The sequence below is a fragment of the Cariama cristata genome, unplaced genomic scaffold (assembly GCF_000690535.1).
Source record: "Cariama cristata isolate BGI_N322 unplaced genomic scaffold, ASM69053v1 scaffold1691, whole genome shotgun sequence".
NCBI classification, from domain to species: domain Eukaryota; kingdom Metazoa; phylum Chordata; class Aves; order Cariamiformes; family Cariamidae; genus Cariama; species Cariama cristata.
This window is the reverse complement of record NW_009598452.1, coordinates 55,030-75,463: the sequence shown is the minus strand read 5'-3', so window position 1 is coordinate 75,463 and position 20,434 is coordinate 55,030. Positions and strand designations below refer to the sequence as shown.

The window sequence follows — 20,434 nt, the reverse complement described above, 5'->3', positions numbered from 1 at the left end:
TGTGGACATAGATGGTAACATACATGGACACAAGGGACTGGCATGCTTCAGATTATGTGGCTATTAAGGATGCATTGCAGTAGTGCAGTGTGTGGTGTTTTGCCGGTTCCTTCCTTGCCCAGTGCTAAGAATTAAGTGATATGAGTTGGTCTGCAGTGCCTCCAGTGTTGGCACTGTAGGACTGCGCTGGAGTTAGATGGAGAACAGAACATTCTTTACAGTTCTGAATCTGAAGCCAAGGACTTGAAACAGGATGCTGGGTGCAGGTGCAGTGAGCAGAAGTGATCCATCCATGCTTCTGCTGCAGTCTGTCTCACTCTCTTCACCCTTTCTTTCCCCCTCTCCCCGGCTCTCCCTCTCCCCTGCCCTGCTCGCCCTCTGGTTTTCTGTATATTTTACTTGGTTTTTTGCTTCATTTTAAAACATGCTTCATCCTTTCATTTTGCTGGATTTATTATTCTCCTTAAATTCTTCATTTAATTTCTTGCATCTGAGCTCAAACAGATTGCATTCTATTGTCTTTTTTGACACTACAGTGTATTGGAATGAATATAGCTATCCCACTTGTCTTCTTGATTTAGACAAGGTCTAAATTGACAAGTCACATTTCATTTTGAAAACATATGTTAGCAATTCTTCAGTCTTACTCGGCATATTTCCCACTTTAGTGAAGATGGAAAAGGTCTTTGTTTCTTTCTTTAAAAGACTCTTCTTCCCTTTCTCCTCTTGTCTGAAGTAATTATTCCTGTAGTAGTAGATATTTTCTTTTTGATGCTTTGAGGTTTTACTTCTAAGTTTAGTCTGGTTATTTTTTAAAGAACTAAAGTAATACTCAGAATTAGTTTCACCATCTGTCTTCAGAACCTGTCTTTTTATTTTGTATTCAAGGACAAACTGTTTATGTTGTGTTGATGATTAGTTGGGAATGACAAGAGTTTTTCTTACAAGGATTGATAACTCCATAATCAGGACTAAATAAAATTTAGCCATTTTCTGGGTCAGGTTATACTCTACTGCGAAAAGGTGAGACCCATGGAAGAGGGATTATACAGAATGAATATTGTCACTCAAGTTGTACTACATGAGAATTGCTGTGAGAGACAGTGTAAACTGGTATCTTTCCATGTCACCTACCTAAAACGTCAAGTTGAGGCGGCTGAGTTTGTTATTCTGGGAGCAGTGCTTAAGTCAGATCCATGTATTTCTGTCTACTGTATTCCTTTGTGCTGGATGTATCTGTCTTATCATTCATGTACTTCTCAGCTTTACTATAACTGTTTTGTGGTCACAACAGCAAAAAGATCCTGATAGTTGCATCTTATCAAAAACAATTCTCTTATACTCCTGTTTACCTACTTTAAACTCAGAACTACTTCCATTGTTGGCTTTAAATACTTGGAAACTGTTTTAAGAAAGGGTAGATTTTTCTTCAAAGTCATAGCACTGTGTGTAAATGTGTGCATGTATTTTTGTGTTTGAGATGAGCCTCTAAGTGTTCTTTATCTTCAGGCAAAGAAACAATTGCTATCCTTTTGTCTCTATTTTTTTTCAAGCCCTGTCTGTTTTTGAAATGTTCTGTAGCTTCCAAGTGCATTACTTCTTCCACATTGCCACCAACTGGGTCCTCAAGACCTGAAAGCATCAACGTTGGTATTAAACTTGGTAATTACCAACTCCTTTACTGTCATTCCCCTCTCTTTTTTTGCTCCTCTCCATTATTATACTGTGCCTTTCTCTGCACGTGTTTCTCTTTCCTTTTTTTACATATCTGAAAACCATTGTCAAAAATTTGCTTCTCTTGAGAAAAGACAGGCAGAGAAGACATGGGGAGTGGTCGCCCTGAAGGGGAGCAGTGTATATGTGTGGAGCTCTTCTATAGGGTGGATTACAGTCTGGTTCAGATCTTAGAGGTCCAGATCAGAGCAGAGGGAAGTGGCATGGACATTGTTGTGATGGGAGCTTTCTAGTCCACCTGATCTAACTTAGCACTCGTAAGGCCACACCTGGAGTACCTTGTTCAGGTCTGGGCTCCCCAGTAGAGAGGTGGAGCTACTGGAGACTACAGTGAAGGGCCACTCAGAGGATTAAGGGACTGAAGCATCTCTTATGTGAGGAAAGGCCTTTGAGAACTGGGACTTAGTGTAGAGAAGAGAAGGATCAAGAGGAATCTTACCAGTGTGTATAAATACCTGAAGGAAGGTTGTGACAGGACCAGAAGGCCTTAGGCACAAACTAAAAGACAGGAGGTTCCATATGAACATAAGTTAAAATTATTTTTTAGTGAGGGCACAGGTTGCCTGGAAATACTGTGGATTCTTCATCCTTGGAGATATTCAAAAGCCATCGGGACATGGTTTTGGGCAATTGGCTCTAGATGACGCTGCTTGAGCAGGGGGCTTGGACAAGATGACCACCTCCAATAGTCCCTTCTAACCTCAACTATTCTTTGATAGGGTGAGGAAGTGGATAAACTCTTCTTTAAATAACTTGAGGAAGTCTGTTTCACAGACCTGGTTCTTATGAGGACTTTAACCTCCCTGCTATTGCTAGAAGAGCAGCACAATGGAATGCAAACAGTGAGATTTCTGGAGAGTATCATGGTACTTCTTGACTCTGATAACAGAGTAGGCAACTGGGGGTCAGGTACAGATGGATCTGCTGTTCAGTAGCATAGAATAGCTGGTTGGGAGTGTAATGATAAATGATCGTACTAGCCTTAGCTGTAGTGACTGTCAAGTGGAGTTCAATATCCTGAGGGGAGCAAAGAGTAAGTAGTAGTAGACTGAACAAAGAAAATTTGTGACTGTTGCTGAATGGGATGTGTGATTTAATGACTATGAACATGTACACAGCTGACATAATGTGTTCTTTCCCTCCATTTTCACCACCAAGATCTCCCAGGCCTCTGAGCTTTGTAAAAGCATTCAAAGAGGAGAACTGCCAGCGGTAGATAAGGACCAAATCAAGATTACTTGTGAGAGCTTGACCCATAGAAATCCATGGGACACAACAGGCTGTGTCCAAGGGTGCTAACAGTGCTGGGTAATATCTTTGCAAGGCCACTCTCTATCGTCTTTGAAAGGTCTTGGAGATCAGGGAAAGTCCCCAATGACTGGAGAAAGGAAATGTTGAACCTGTCTCCAGGGAAGGCCAAAAGAACCCTGGGGTCTTGTAGGCAGCAAGTTAAATAAGAGCTAGCGTTGCACCCTGACGGTAGACTGGCAGTATCCTGGATTGAAAGAGCAGGACCACAGCCAGCAGGTCAAGAGGAGTGACCGTTGATACCCTTTCTTTCAAGAAAGACACTGACATACTGGAGCAAGTCCAGTAGAGGGCTACCAAGATGATTAAGGGACTGTGGCACAGGAGAGCTGCATTTGCTCACACAGGAGGAGACGAGGCTGCAAGGCAATCTCATGGCAGTTCACAGCTAGCTAATGGAAGGTTGTAGAGAAGATGGAGCTCTTCTTGGAGGCACACAGTAATAGCATCAGAGGTGATGGAAACAAGCTGAAACATGGGAAAATCTGATTTAATTATCAGGAAAAATATTTTCACAGCAAGGGTGATTAAGCACTGGAAGAGGTTGTCCAGAGAGTCTGTGGAAGCTCTGTTCTTGGAGATATTCTGAACTCAAGTGAGCAAGGCTCTAAACAAGCTGCTCTAAGTGGAATGGCTTTGAAAACTTCATGACCTCTGGAGGTCATGGCCAACCTACATGTTCCTGTGTATGATTCTGTAAGTGATATCTACTGCTTTTTCCTCAGACCTGACAGAGAAAGCATTTAGATTGATGTAATGATTTCTTCTTGAGAGCTCCATCCTGGGTGGTGTTCATTTCTTTGCAATCTTCTGGGTTCTTTGTTGCATTATTTCCCTTTTTTTTCCCAGAATTTGAAATATACTTTCTGTATGTGTGAAAACCTGGAGAAGTACAAACACAGCTTGTTAGCTGTTCAGTAATGCGCCAGCTCTTTAATGTGATTTAAGATGATTTGTTACTGTTCTTGTTTTCTTTTGTTAGTATATCTCATTTTTTTCCTGGCCTCTGATTTTATCCCCATCTGAAGTGTATTATTATAGTTTAATAACACAGCCAGGTTAGTACTTTCAGTATGGTTCTTTCTGGTCTTTGAGATTAATGAAAATCTTGTGCTTTAAGCTGATAGGTTCCTATCTTTTGCTTTTTTTTTTTTTCCATACACCCACATAATTTGCAAGGATGTACTTTGCTGTAGCATCGTTCCTGCAAAGAATTTACAGAATTCTTGATTTGTTGTGCAAAAACTTGTGCAGCTACTAATCTAATAATTTATTGAACTCTAGTGGTTTTATTTTGCTGTTCACTGTGTGGCAGGTTGCATTCAAGATGTTTTTGTTTTGCTGTTCTCAACTTTCCTATTGGGGCCCCTCATGCAGTTTTTTTTCAGTGGCTTGGTAGTGCCACTGGTTTATCCCCTTGTAGTTCCTTTTTCTGGATCTCCAAAGTCTGCTTGCCTGCCAGTGCTGAGACAAATACAAATTATCTATCACACTTACAGGTACTTCCTGTGAACTCTTGAGCTCTGTCTTTTTGTGGCTGTTTCCCTTACCATGTGAGGTTTTTACCTGAAAGTTCAGAGGTAATCCAATACTGAGGAGTTCTATAGTAAGACAGTCTAAGCTAGACATTGAAGCTTAATGATGACTGTGGGACTGCTCTGGTGAGACCCCCCCGCTGCACTGCCTTCAGCTCTGGGGCCCCCAACACAGTAAGGACATGAACCTGTTGGAGTGAGTCCAGAGGAGGCCACGAAGATGATCTGAGGGCTGGAGCACCTCTGCTGTGAGGACAGGCTGAGAGAGTTGGGGTTGTTCAGCCTGGAGAAGAGAGGGCGCCGGGGAGTCCTTAGAGCACCCTTCCAGGGCCTAAAGGGGCCGACAAGAAAGGTGGGGAGGGACTTTTTACAAGGGCAGGGAGTGACAAGAGTCACAGGACAAGGGGGAATGACTTTAAACTGGAAGAGGGTAGATTTAGATTAGATATTAGGAAGAAACTCTTCACTGTAAAGGCAGCGAGGCACTGGAAGAGGTTGCCTGGAGAAACTGTGGATGCCCCATCCCTGGAAGTGTTCAAGGCCAGGTTGGATGGGGCTTTGAGCAACCTGGTCTGGTGGGAGGGGTCCCAACCCATGGCAGGGGGGTTGGAACTAGGTGATCTTTAAGATCCCTTCCAACCCAAACCACTCCATGATTCTATGATTTAGTGTAGGAAAGCATACACCGTTTTGCCCTGGAAATAATGATGTGGGTTATTCCATTGCTAGTTTCTAAATCAGATTTGAAGAGGAGATATGGTCATGATTATGGACAGCTCAGCAGAAACATCTGTTCAGTCAGCCTTTAAGCAACAACAACAGGGAGGCTGCACTAAAGAAAGTATCCTTTCATTAAATAAATAGTATTAAGTCATCATAAATATTAAACATGGCTAGTTCACTTCAGAAGCTGTGGAAAGAATCCAAAGAATGGCAATAAATTTTACATGAGCCATAAAAAATATTCTGAAGAAAAATTACTGGATTTGGGCTTTTTAATCTACCAGAACCAAATTAAATGTAAGAGTGGCAACTTTAATAACAATCGAATGCTGTATTTCATACAATAGACAACTAACCCATGGAAGTCTTTTGCATACTAAAAGTTAGCATTGATTGCTGGCAGAGTGTAACTGCTATAAATAGAAGAAATGGTGGATGCATCTATATGAGTAGTAGGCAGAGGACTGAAATATTTACGGAAAATAAAAATCCCCTTTTTTTCGATCTCATGCCATCTAAACTAAATAGCAATAGAAGTCTTTTATTTGACACCTTTCCTAGTAATTGGCTATTTTGTGATCTTTCAGAAGCTTTATCTACATGATCTATTCCCTGCAATTATCAAGGGTTAGTTCAACCTCTGATTTTGTCTGATATTGTTACCATATGGTACCACTCACATATTACTGACTGCTGAAAAATACAGTACCTTTGCTTAACATTGAGTTGTGTAGCAGAAACACTATCATCAGAAATGCAGCCATTGTTTAACAGAACTTACAGAATTTTTGTGACAGCTTTTCCTTTTCTTACCCAAGCGCATTCACGCTCATTCTCTATTATAGACTTGTCAACTGTTAAAGCATCCTTTTAGTTTGGTCCCATTTATCACAATCTCTTTGAATGGTTAGTTGTATAAGTGGAAAAATGACTTTTAGATAGGTAATGGCATACTTGAACAGTCAGCAGTATTCTATAGGAAATGAAGAAACTTCCTCAATGATTTTCATACTAGAAATACATGCATGTTCACTTAAAAGTATTTTTCAGATGGGTAAAAGTAAAGTTTTATAATTGCCAACTATTGCTTGACAGGGAGAGCTCTTGCTGTGGAAAACTCCTTGACATAATTGGTTCCCCAATCATTAGCCAAATTAATGAACAGGAGAAATAATTGGTTTGCATTATTATATAGAATTTAGGCCTATATAAGTGCAAGCAGATCTTGTTAGAGTTTCTGAAGAATGTGTCAGTCAGAAATCAAACAGTCCAGAGACTGACAAGAGCACATATAGTATTAAACTCTGTTCCTCTTGTCCATTTTGCTAAGGTAACATTTTTTTTCTAGAAAACATTGGTATGGACAAAGCATATAGCCTTATAATACTACTCTCTGCAGCCGTTTCTGTATTTCCCAATGATAATTTCTGGCTCTTGGGCTCAAGGAGAAGTCTGTTCTACGGGGATGCCACAGTCAGCCTCAAGAACAGAAAGTATCTAACTTGGCTTTTAATATGCCTCAAACTATCCACTACTAATAAAGGAGTTGTTGATGAGCGAGTAAGGCTCCTTCCAGCCATCATGAAGCATAATTGTGGTGGATACGACAGGTTTGTGTTTGAGAAAGATGGTTCCAGAAATAAAGAGTGTGTCAACAATACAGGCAGAGCCAGGAGACAGTGCAGTACTCCACACCATGACATCCATTTAAGATATTTTGTAACTAATTGCCATCTAAGGTTTAAATCACATCCAGGCAAAGCTAAGCCATTATCTTATGAAATCGCAGCGTTTCTGAAGGTCATTCTATGTAAAGGAGTGGTGGTTTCAGATATGAATCATGAGCTGTGATCAGTTAGAGTAGATTGCATAGAGTGACTCCACTGGAAGGGCATTAAGAGACTGGAGGCCTATAAGACAGAATGCAAGGACTGACTTAAGCACCTTTCTTTAGAAAAAAGGAGGTTGGCAATTGATCAGAAGATAAATGCATGCAAGAGCGCTTTTAGTTTTCTTTTTAATGATGATGTAATAGATGGCAATTTGATATACCATCCTTTAGCTTTGCAAACTGTGAAACACTCTGTTAATAATTTATTTTAAAACTTCTTTGGTATCTTTTATATCCTGACATAGAAAAAATGCAAAGAAAGGACAATTTATCTAGTCTTCTCTACACTAAGGCAGAATCAACAATGTCTGTTTTTCTTGATAGATACTGTCTAAAACGTTTTTTGGCTGTTCAGTGATGGAGAATTCACAGCCTCTCCAAATAAGTCTAGTGCTTCATTGTTTTCACTGTTAGAAAGTTTCCTCCTCAGTGCCGAAGCTGAATCTGTCTTGCTGCAATTCTGACTATTATTCTTTGTTCAGTTTGGCATGTGCGTGGAGAGCATGGAGATTACTGTGTTCATTTTGCATTAGCCTTAAAATATGAAGGCAGTAACCTATTCCCCATCTCCTTGATTCTTTTACTTGAGAAGCAGCCCTTATTTTAATGCTGTCTTTTTAGATCTAGGACCTTAAATCTGTGCTCAGCCTCATTTATCTCCTTTGGACTTTGTACCAGTTCCGAGTTGCAACAATCAAAATTGAACGTATTACTCCAGCTCAAGGGATAAGTAACATCAAGGAAAGCAGAACTGATTTCTGTGTTTTCACACAGTACTCCCATTTATAACTTCCAGTGTTGTGCTCACTGTCTTTGCAATTTTATAGCAAGTTTGACTTGTATTCAGTTTGTGATCAGCCCATATGCTCATAAGCCACGAATACTTTTCTACAGAAGTGTTGCATAGCCACTTAGTTTCTTCATTTTGTATCTCTCTAGTTATATATTACTACAAGACTCTGAAACTTTGCATTTGCCACTATTGCAATGCCCTACTTATCCCTATTGTTTCCAAATTCTCAAGTCCATCAAGAGAATTCTGAATTTCAGTTGTAGATTTCAGTGTATTCAGTCCCTCTCTGACTGATGTTTTTATCGTGCCCCTGAAATACAGCCTCCCAGTTGATAATAAGTAAGCAATAGCTCCCTAAGTGTTCTGAGTAATTCTGTAGCCACCTAATTACAAGCTATATACCTTAGCTTTGCTTAAGAAAGTGTCATGTGACACAGCATTGTTGAAATCAAGATATAAAACTTGTTCTGTTTCTCTTCTGTCTCAAGGCCTTTTATGCTGTCTGAAAGAAAATAGATGGAATTGACATGACCTATTCTTGACAAATCCATGTTGGCTGTTGCTCAACTCTTTGTTAACTTCCAGGCAGTTGTGTATAGTGTGGTATCTTGTGCTTTAATAATTGCATACATATATTCTCCAGAGCTTGAGGACAGGGGGAGCAAGCAAGATATTTAAACATAGACTTCTTGTGTCAATTGAGATGTGCTGCATACTGCAGTCTAGTACCCAACTTCTTCTTCAAAAGGTTAGTGGTCCCCTGTAGGTTCTGGGTTGTATCAGCCCAGAATGTGTCCATATTAATATCATAGGATACCCTAGGGCATCTCAAAAAGGAATCAGTTGTCTGTGTGTAGACCGTAGAGTTTTTCTGTAAGCTGGCTTAGTCTGTAAGTCCTTAGCTGTGCTTATCCCCTTCTTTAGACACAGGTGATACATATGTGCTGTGTACATATAGCTGGGATGTATAATTTTGCAGTTATCCTCTTCACTGCTCTGAAATCCATCTTTTAGCAGTTCTGAAATAACTGCATATTTAACAGGCTAGTCTATCAAGCCCAGATTATTTGAATGTATTTAAGTAATATTTATTCAGCTCCTTGCTTGTTCAAGGTGAGATCTTACCCTTTTGCCTTTTGTTGCTGGTATCAATTGTATTAAGCACATCAACGCAGCAGATTTGTGGTGAAGATGGATGCAAAAAAGGCAGTATGAACGCTAGCTTTGTCTCCGTATCCCTCTAGTTTTTCCCCGGTGTTGCACAGTGGACTAACCTTTTCTTTCATCATCTTCTTACTCCTAATGTACTTACGGAATTATTCCTTCCAGAGTTTGATGTGTCCCTTGCCAATTGTGTCTAATTTTGGCCTGTTATACCATGTTCTGCTGTGTTATTCTTGCTTAGTAAGTTGACCTCATTTCCATTCCCTGCATGCTGTGTGTTCAACAGCGAGGTCCTAAGACAATGTGGTCTCATTGTACAATCCCCATTATTCCTTTGCAGGAGGCTTTGTACTCTGTGTGGTCAGTATTGTTTATTTTAAGAACTTCTTTAACTCCTTTTTCACTAGCACCATGTTCTTGGGGATTCTCCCAACTAATTTTGCATTTATGAAAGTATGCCTGCTTGAAACACATTTTTTTTTTATTCTGTTGTCATTTCTTCTTTTTTTCCCAAACAAACTTTAGTCTTTTATATTACTATCAGTCATATGAATTATCAGATCTCCATTTTTCCAATTGAGTCAAAATGTTGATTGTCAACTAAATCTTCCAAGTCCTCCTACGTACCATTTGTAGTTCTTACATTAGTGTTCAGCCATCAAAGACTGAGATAAGTGTACCACTGTCGTCACATTGGCCCCTTCTTTAACCCCTCCTTTTATAAATAAACTTGTTCTGGCAGTGGTCCACAGAACAGTATTTTATTTGGTTCGATTTGCCCATACTATTGGGCCATGTATATAAATACAGCATTCAAATTTTGAAGAAATTAGCAAGTCTGCCTTCACAGCATGTTGCTTTCCTCTGTGAGGGCGGTTTTCCATCTTTACTTACCTATTGCTATATCTCTAAACTTTCTTGGGGCATCACCTCAGGGATGAAGATACCAAAGCCGTTCTGCCTGTAGCACCTATTAAACCATGACTTCATTACCAGTATATGTCTGTCACTGCTGATAAAAACATCAACAGATCCCTAAGTTCCATGGTGAGTCCTACAACCTCCTTGTCCCTTCTGATCTACTCAACCTAATTCCTGGCTGTAGAGTGAATGTAGGTGGACATCAAAGTTTAATAACCAGTGAAATGGGTGGATTTTGCAGGCATCATACCTACCAAGACCTTCATGAGGTTCATCAGATGGTCTCTGTTGTCCTCATTCCCCTTCATTTCCCCCTTGGAATCCCCTTTGGAGATGGTGAATCTCATGGATACTGGGACTAGTGGCTTTTCTTAATATGTTCTTGGGACTGATTCCTCTCATTTTCCAGAACAGGTTCTAATTTTGGGATTACCTTTCTCTATATATAAAGATCATATGAAGATTTGGAGGGTTTCACATGGAGAGAGCTTTTTATTCTCTGACAGTGTGCTTGGGTGCATTGTGCTGTTATATTTGAACTTCAAACTTTCCAAACAGTTGCACGTGTAAAGTAGTTACTGGTGCCCAAGACTGCCTATTTAAAATTTACAGTTGCCCATTTTAAACGTGCTGTTTCAAGAGGAATAGGAATATAGTCTTTGGTGTCCAGTGCAGCAGGTGTGAGTTTATTGTCTGTTGTGTCAGTGCTCCAAGAGCATGTTTGTGACTGCTTATACCTGGAACACTTTTTTCCAAATGTATCTGCAGAGCTTGTATCTAGTTCTGCTCTGTGTGACGAAGGGTGTCTTTACAAAATTTTCAGTAGTTAATGACAAGGTAGATGGCCTTTGGAAATGCATTGCCTCGTCTTTCATGTTGTGCTCTATAAGCATCAACAGGAATTAATTTGGTCAGTGCTTTTCTTGTTACAATTTTCTGTTGTTGCAGTGTGTTACCTTTTTGTAGCTTTCCTGTATCCAGTTTCGGAGCTGTTTAACACAGAGGAGGAGAGGATTTACCTCCAAATGAAGACATGTAAATTTGTATGTCTGCAAGTGTGCTAAGTGTCTAAACTCCCATTGCAGACGATGCAGATCGAGTCAATACATGCACAAAGAGCCTGAAGAGCTCTTTGTCTCACTGTAAAGTAGATGCCAACTTGCTGGTCAGGTGAAGAGTCCTCTAGGCTCCATTAACTGCATCAGCTAGACCTCCAATGACTGTAATAGGAGACTGGAAACCTAGGCCTTGTCTAGACATTTACATTAGTTGTTCTAAGCTGAATTCCTGCCAGGAATGGTACCACCCTCCATTACTTTTTAAGTTACATTTGTAGAGAGCTATAGGGTCTAGGCTTGTATGCCGTTGGCACTAACACTATAGAAGTCATTAATAGCGAATACTAATCTTTGTCATCAAATGATAGTTTGTAAAGTAGTTTGGATATTGTTTTCGTTATGATTGCTAGCAGTCACACCTTCTATTCAGTCCCTCAGAGAATCCCAAAAGCACTTTAAGTAGATCACACAGATATCTGTGGTGGTGCACACAGATATTTGGAAGTATAACCTGGGGACTTGCTTGTGATTTGGTGCCATGGTTTAACCCCAGCCAACAACTCAGCCCCAGCCAGCCACTCGTTCACTCCGCACTGGTGCGATGGGGGAGAGAATTGGAAGGGTAAAAGGGACAAAAGTCATGGGTTGAGATAAAGAGAGTTTAATAGGTAAAGCAAAAGCCACGCAAGCAAGCAAGGCAAAACAAAGAATTCATTCACTGCTTCCCATGGGCAGGCAGGTGTTCAGCCATCTCCAGGAAAGAAGGGCTCCATCACGCGTAATGGTGACTTGGGAACGCAAAACACCGTAGCTCCCAACATCCCCCCTTCCTCCTTCTTCCCCCAGCCGTATATGCTGAGCATGATGTCATATGGTATGGAATATCCCTTGGGTCACTGGGGTCAGCTGTCCCAGCTGTGTCCCCTCCCAACTTGTGCACTCCCAGGCACTTGCTGGTTTGTCCCCCCCCCCCCCACCCCCGCCTGCTCACTGGTGGGGTGGGGTGAGAGGCAGAAAAGACTGTGTAAGCACTACTCAGCAATAACAAAACATCCCTGTATTATCAACACTGTTTTCAGCACAAATCCAAAACACAGCCCCATGGAGAAAATTAACTGTATCCCAGCCAAAACCAGTACCATTGGGCCAAACTTATTTTTGCACTTCCTCTTCCATTCCACGTACTGCTTCACAAGCTTTGGAAAAGTCTCAGGCCTAAGGTCGGTGTTTTCCATTAAGATAGTTGATAGCTATAAATAGTTATTGCTTACATCTGTATTTGGGTGGCTAAAGTAATCTGAGTAGGTAACCTATTTTAAAAAGGAGGGACTTTAAAAGAGAAGGCAATTCACTCTTGTTACAACATGAACCACTAAGCTTGGTGTTAAACAAAGAGACATCTGGGTTTTGTTGACAAGACACTGTGGCATGAAGGAACAATTAATGCATCAGACTTCTTGATCACCAGTAGGAAGTAGTGGAAATTTATAGGGTCAACAAACATGAATTTGGACACGTTTGGCCTACCCAGTATAACAGATGTGTAAGAAAAGCACAAAAATTTTGTCACCAAAGTGTGTGTTCCAAAGTACTCATCCGGTTTACAGTAGTCTGCATTCAGAGGATGTACAGTTGGTAGAAGCTTGTGCATGTTGAGACATGTGTTGTTGCAGCCTCTTCTAAAGCTTACTATCACTTTTTACTAGATTTGATAGCAATTTTTAATCCTTTGGGGATTTTGTGGAGCAAGAGAGCATCTGGTATGCTACGAACATATCTGTTGGTGTTCTCTTTGGATTTAGATTGCAAGGGGGTGTTTCATGCTGACTAGCTTAGGTAGCAAATATAGAGGCCCTAATTCAGAGTCTGCTCTTCTTTATGCTTCCTTTACTGTTAGTGGAAACAGAGGAGCTCTTCCAGAGTGATAATGCAGAGTACCTAAAGTAAGTGTTTTATTTCTGGGTACTTGGACTGAAATAGTTCTGTTTCTTGGAGAGGGGGCAAAATACAGATACTAGTCTTCCCTGTCACCTGTGAACTTTTGCTCTAGGATGATCAAGAGTAAAATGAGCCAGGCCCGGCATGTTGTCTAGCCAACCCAAGATAAAATATAAAAACGCAGAAGGGGGTTAATAGCAGTTTGTAGAAAGCGTACAAAGTTTGTACGAAGTGAACACTTAATGTGGGTGAATCTTCACTTCTCTCACTGGTTTTTTTTGTTTGTTTTTGTGTTGTGAGGTTTTATGGTCAAATGGCATGATGTTCACACATAAGCTTTCACGTAAGAAATACGTTATACTACACAGGAACTAGATATAGTGGATCATTAGTAGTTTTATAAATGTATTAGGAGAATTTTGAATCTTTATGTGAAAGAGACGTAGAAATAATAGATTTGTCAATTCCTTGTCTTCAAACGTTCTAACCAAGATCAGATAACCTATCAGTACACACCTATGCAGTACTTGCTGTATCTCTACTAAACCACCAGTGTGCGTCTTCAGGTTGAGCTACAAAATTAATCCCTACTTTATTGTCAGACGAGCAGTTTCAGTGAAACTTGGGGGAAAATAATTGAAGTAGTTGTACATAAAAGATTACTCAGTTCCTTTTGATAAGAGTGTTTGACATTTGCTTTGTATTGCAAACAGATGTTGAGTTTTAGCAGATACGTTCTGGGGTTGGGTGTTTTTCTGTTTGGTTTCCATAAAAAGAGGAACTTTTAAAAGCCATTGTGAATTCTGCACAGAAGTATTAATTAGAAAACATAATTCTACCATTGTGCTTAATCAGAAAAACAGAAATTTAAAGCTCAACAGAATAAAACATAAACTTTCCAAGAAATGTTTGTTGTTCCAGCTCATTAACACACTCTCTCTGTTGGACAGCATTTTTTAAATACCATAAAAATTAATAGTGTATTTAAGAACTGCTTTATTGGCATGTTTCTTCAAATTCTAATTTAGACCTAGTGGTTAGTTGTGCTGTCTGTATCATCAGAGCATAAAGAAGTAAATACACCCTTTGGCTTCAAAATTTTCAATTTCCAGTTTAACTTTTTGAGTTAAGTGAAAATGCATTGTCTGGATGAGGTAAGAAAAGAAGATTTCAGTAGAGGTTGTTAGCTGATATTGTGGGAGGAAGACCTCTTAGTCTTTCCAAGTTTAACAGAGCAGAAAAAATGTCAACCTTATTTCACATGACTAGAGTATTGAGAAAAGGACTGAAACATCTTTGTTAGTGTAGTTGTTTCTAATAGACTCTTTAAAACAACTAGATGTAAAGTTGCTCATTTTGTGTCTGTTCTGACTTGTTCAAACTTTTTTTCCCTGTGTAGAAATCTTTAAATGAGTTGAAAACAGCCAAATATTTGAACTTCTTGTTAGTTTGGGTTGTTTTCCTCCTTCGATAGTGGATCTGCTTTCTGCGCAGTACTTTTTTCTTATAACATTTTGAAAATTTGTCTCATTCATTTTAGCTCTTTGGATATTACAAGTTCCTTTAGCTTTTTTGTCCTCATCCTTCTCTCTTTGAGCTTTAACTGACTGATTGAATTCTTACCGTTCCATTCCCAGCACAGGCTTTCTTTCATCTCAAATTTCTGAGCAAGTTTGGCGAAGTCACTGGGGCTGGCCAACTCTTTATTTCCTGCATTTTTTCCATTGGTATCTCTTACCCTAGATTATGTGTACCAAGTCTAGATAATGATGACTACTTTCATGCATCCCTCCATAGTGTTTTAGCCCAAAATGATTCTTTCATATCATGTTAAGATAGATCACTAGAAGCTTCTCCTGTAATTAATTAGTGTGTTTCCACCTTCTGTATCATTATATGCACTTCGTCTAAATTTTGGCAGTTCTAGCTACTGTTCTGAGCTATGTCCATGAGTTGTGTGGTTCCGTGAACACAGGTCTCAAGAAAGGTACTGCTCTGCCGGTTCGTCAAAGGCAATGACTATCATGAAGTTAGCCGTGACTTCTTGAGTTCATTCTTCTTACTTTTCTTGACCTAAGCATCTTTAACATCTTATTTTTGATCTTGTGAACATAGTTCCCTAATACTTGCAAGCTGTTACAGTTAATATCTAAAACGGTCAGTGCAGCGTGCATCTGTCTTCTGATGCAGTCCACAAATGTTCTTTTGTTCCATTGCTAGTGGACCTATACTAATTTTTCTTCCTAGGTAAGGCACTGCAGTCTCCTTATTCTCCCTTTCTGCTGTTATTCTTCTGGTCGTGTCCCCCCCCCGCCCCCCTTTTTTTCTTCCACAGGTCCTTACTATTTGGCATTTTTTCTGGTCCACAAGAACTAATGAACTTTACCTATGACCTTGCTAACATTTGCTTTATGTTCTGAAATTCCAGCCTGTGCTTTTCTCTCAGGTGGACTAGTTAACATTTGAATTTGGTTGAACCTCTTTCTAGCATTTAGCTTGGGGTTTGCAGTTTCTTTTTCACACCTTATAAGAAACTTAAGTTTCTTTTTCACACCTTCATGCACCCAAAAACGTGGCACTTTTTTCCCAAGTACATTAGCCAATAAAATAAAAAATGCAATAACTCTTCCTACAAAGCTTGCTTTTCTCATGTTCTTACAGCAACAGGGTTACAACAAAGCTACTTGTATTCACATGGTAATATAACTTGGCAGTCTTCATAATGCTCTTGATTTATGCAGCCTAGTGAAATAACTCCATCACACTTGACTAAAGTTTCATGCTATGTTTAATGCAATCTGAAAGTGGATTGCTGCTGAAAAGTGGCATTTTCTTTCCACCTCTTGTGGTACATTCCAACTTTGCATGAGATCTAATGATTGTATGACTTTAGGATAAGTTGGATCATCTTACTGATTTAACAGAAAATTATTGTCCACAAATTATTACTTCCCAATGAGATTTGTCGATCTGGCTAGTGATATGGCTACATTATTTGCCATCAGCTGAGCAATGGAGTTTCAGGAGGATCATGCCTTTCAGAGACAGCCTGCAGTTAAATGAGGTTAAATATGATAATAACAGTTTCAAGTCTATGTTACTCTTTCCTGCAAAACCCTGTCAGGCGTAAGGATAAAATCTTGACTGTACTGAAGTTTGGAGTAGAACCTAAGTTGACATGAGTGGGTGTTACTATTTCATCTCCTTTTATGTTGAAACTGAAGGTAGCTTCAGCACCTTTCTTTGAGGAACAAAGAATTGTTTATTTAGTTACTTGTGATGCTTTTCTTTGTAACTTCTCCTCTTACCTTCTTAGGAAATTGTGTAAATGATGTTTTTGACCATATACTGGTTTGTTTGTTCAGGTGCAAGAAGCACTGATATCTAAAAATCTCACTTTAATATATTAATTCTGGAATTTAAATATTTCTGGAAAAGTTCATTTGTGAAGAAAGAAGATAATGTGTCATACCAGTTTGATTTATACATAAATTCATGTTCTTTATGGCCTTTCTCTTGTCTCACTGATTTTATTTTCTTGCTGCTTTTGCTGCATGTTTCACTGTTTCGTTCCAGTTTTTCTCCAGCTTCAGCATTCGTCATAACCTATCTGTAATTAATATGCATGTGTTCCACAACGCACGTCATGAGAAGCATAGAAGTATTGTATATCCACCCTACTTGAATGCAAATCCTATCACTTGTTGGCAAAACAATGCCATATAACAAGGAAACCACAGGCAGCAGTACCGTAGATTCATATCCTGCTGAGGGACCCTGGTACCACGCACATACTGTTTTCTTGCTGTAATCAAATGCTTTTAGTATTGTCTGTTTTTCAGCGTCCGTGCTCATCACTATTTTTTTAATGCTTCATGTCTTTCTGGTTTACTCCTTTGAGATTATTGTGGGAGAGGATGTCAGCTAGGCAATGAGTAAATTAGCAAAGACTGTTCTGAAAGTAGGGCCAGTATTGTCATGAAATACAGAGCACAGCGAGGGAGATACAGCTAAATATCATTTAATGTTTCTGACACATCTGCTTCTTTCTGCCTCCAGTTTGAAACAAGCACTGAGAATTAGGGGATGTTACATAGCTAAAACGTGTTAATATGCCAGAAAAGGTACTCGTTTTTACTGCTAGATCGCAAATGATGTTGGCAAACATTTGTCTCTTCGTTACCTTAAAGAATGTAAAATAGTGAGAGTATTTGTTCTAGCACTGTTACCTCTTCTGTTGTTTCATGTCTTTCTTTCTTTATTTGCTAGTTTTTATTGTATATTTATTTATTATGCTAGAGGTGAAACCCACTGCTAATTTGTTTTATATAATTGCTTTTTTTCAATTTGTTTTATATAATTACTTTTTTCAGTTATTAGAATTTTTTCAATCATCAGACGTATCCTCACAACCTGAAAAGAAGCGTTACGTTTTATGGTGGAAGAAAGCTTAGTAGTTGTATTGCTTTTAAAAGTTATTGTAGAAAATACTGTGATTAAGACTTTCAATGGTGTTTTATCATTGAATGTTTGACAGATGTAGAAAGTAAAAATAATTGTAATGTTCTTCCACAGTTTTCACTGTTGATGCCTATAAAATTATGTGTATAGCTCTTTTTAGTTTTAGTGCTGAATTTACACTAGTTGTTTTGTTAAGGTTACCTGTCATCCACTCTTCTGCCAGTACAGCATATTAACTAACATCAGTGCTCGGTGTATTTAGAAACAGCAAAGTTACTGTCTTCATTACATTTAATTAATATATTTTGTACCATATTCCAGGGAGATGCACAAGTACAATAATGATCTTGATTTTTGATTGTGTACAATAGCTCTAGACATAGGCTCAAGATAAAGGGCTGTGATTAAAACATATCAATCAGTTGTAAACTGGAGTTATCATCAGTAATAGTGATGACTGAAGAGAGCACACTGATGCTGGCTTAGCCCACTTGCATTTACAGTAACAACTATAATGAAAATGCTGTTTTAGTAGTAGTAGGTTATTTTCTTTGTTATTCCCACTGCCTATCCCTCTCCATTTCCCTTAATTGGAACTCTGTTTTTATGTAATCTTAGCTGATGCTATTTCTGACACTATCTTCTGCTACCATCGGCTTATTTTCTAGATGGGAAGTGATGGAGTTTTGCGCCTCAGTAGTTCTGCTCTAAATAATGAATTCTTCGCATATGCAGCACAAGGGTGGAAACAGCGATTGGCAGAAGGTAACTCTCTACTTGTTCTCAGATTTACCAAAGGTTAATTGTTTTTATGAAGAATGTCTCTGTTTCTACATTTGAGAAATACTTTTAGCATAAAAAGTGTAATACACCAGTAATTCAGCCCCCCAAAATTTTACTGATTCCATTTTTAATTTAGTGTACGCTTTTATGGCTTGCTGTGGCAGCTTATTTTGACAGTTAAAAAAAAAAAAAAACAAGCATTTTCATCACTGCCAGCCCTGGAAACATAAATGCATGCAACTAAATCCCACCAATACACTTTTGAAATACTGACGTTATATGGTAAATTAAATCTTTCTATGTTACCCTCACTTTTGTGTTTCATTATTTTCATTTGGAATTATTGGATGATTGTAACAGAAATCACTGTATGTCATCTTTGTATCTGTAATTTATAGTTACCCATATTAAACTAATCCTTGACAACTTTTATTCAATATGTTAGTATTTGTTTTTTAGGAGAATTTACACCAGAAATGCAGTTGCGCATCAGACAAGAGATTGAAAAGGAAAAGAAAACAGAACCTTGGAAAGAAAAATTCTTTGAAAGGTTTTATGGTGAAAAGTAAGTATTGAAGCAAATAAAAGCATTTTTTTTATTTTCTTTTAGGAGGAAATGAAAATATAATTCTCTGCTTCACATAGCACGGTCATATGCTGTAAAACTTAATAAAGCAGTTATCAAAGGCAGTCATTCCCCAGTATAAGAAGCTACGGGTAGAATTATAGTGGTGTATCTGCACTTACATTACAATTGCATTTTTAAAGGTTCATAAGTCATCCATAAAATTTCATTCCAAGGAGAGCTTAAGACACAAGGCTCAAGCATGTGAGTATTTTCTAATTATCTTTTAAAAGATAGCATTAGGGCAGTTCTCCCCTCCTGCAAAATAAAAATACGGCTTCTACAGATGAGAAGATCAGTAGAGATATTGCGATAGTATGTTTTTATTTATTTTCTTTTTTCTAAGCTGGTTGCAAAGTTTCTAAAATCAAATAGAGTTTGTTGTTGTTTGACTGAGATTGCCCTTTGCTGGAGTAGAATATACAACATAGAAGAAATATTGGCTAGAGACAAATGAAAGTGACAATGACTAGTCTAATTTTAGAAGTGAGATGCAAAGAATAAATAAATACCCTTAACTGACTAAAATGAATTAGATGGTGTCACTCCAGGTCCACAGCTGGGGCAAGTCAGCACAATTTCATTGATGATCGTACAGAGATGGCATTCTGCAGCAGCTGAAGATTCAGTTCTTATATTCGGTTGTGTTAAAAGTCAAAATTTAAGGAGATTCACATTTTTTTAAAATTCAAGAATCTTCCTTTTAAAAGTTGCTTTAAAAAGTTAATCCATTAATACTTAGAATTACTTCTACATTATTAGAACTACTAAGTATTAAAAGTATTCATTATTATAAAGCATAAACTAGTTCTTTAAAATTTTCTGATTTTTCTTTTTATTTTCAGGTATGTTTTAATGTAATTTATGCTTAATACCTAACAAACAAAAATGTGCCATGGGAACCATCATCACATAGAATGTATTAATTTTGTTGTTAGATGTTTTTTACTTAGGAAATCCAGGGCACAGGGAGCCCTTCATATAAGTGATTAATTTAAAGATTAAGGCATTAACTAAAGTGTTTCTGCAGTAACAATGCTACTTCTCACAATCCGCTGCCTTGGACCACTGGGAAATGTAGTGAAAACAAGGCAACAAATGGACAGATCCATTTTAATATTTTATTTTATACATCCTTGCTAGGTGCTTTCTTCCAGTGTGATTACCATTTCTACGCTACTTTATCTTTACATAGAGTGGAAATTCTAGGGTCTTAATGTGGCAGATTTTCTTATTGTCAAGTGCTTAATTTCTTTCTTAACAGCTTTGAGACCTCAGTGTAGTCCCGGTGTTGATCCCTTTAGTATCAAAAAATATTAATTAGGTTTTTAGATAAGGAACGTAATGGTTTTTCATTATACATGCCAAGAGAAGAGTCAGTTACCAGCCTTTCATGAAGGAAAGGGCTATGTAACGTATTGGCATAGGGTCTTCCACAAGAAGTAGAAGTTTAGTACCAACAAAGCATGAGCACCTCACTCTAGCTGAAGCCTGTTCCTG

The 20,434-nt window shown here is 38.5% G+C and overlaps 1 protein-coding gene across 1 annotated transcript in view; it reads left to right on the top strand.

The window, feature by feature from the left end:
• ASXL3 (additional sex combs like transcriptional regulator 3) overlaps positions 1-20,434 on the top strand; it is a gene marked incomplete at its 5' end in the record, with an annotated part of 67,023 nt that overhangs the window by 34,712 nt on the left and 11,877 nt on the right. Inside the window, 2 exons of the mRNA XM_009709273.1 lie at positions 18,195-18,291; positions 18,769-18,874. Coding sequence (XP_009707575.1) covers positions 18,195-18,291; positions 18,769-18,874 — 203 coding nt within the window. The remainder of the gene's footprint in view (positions 1-18,194; positions 18,292-18,768; positions 18,875-20,434) is intronic.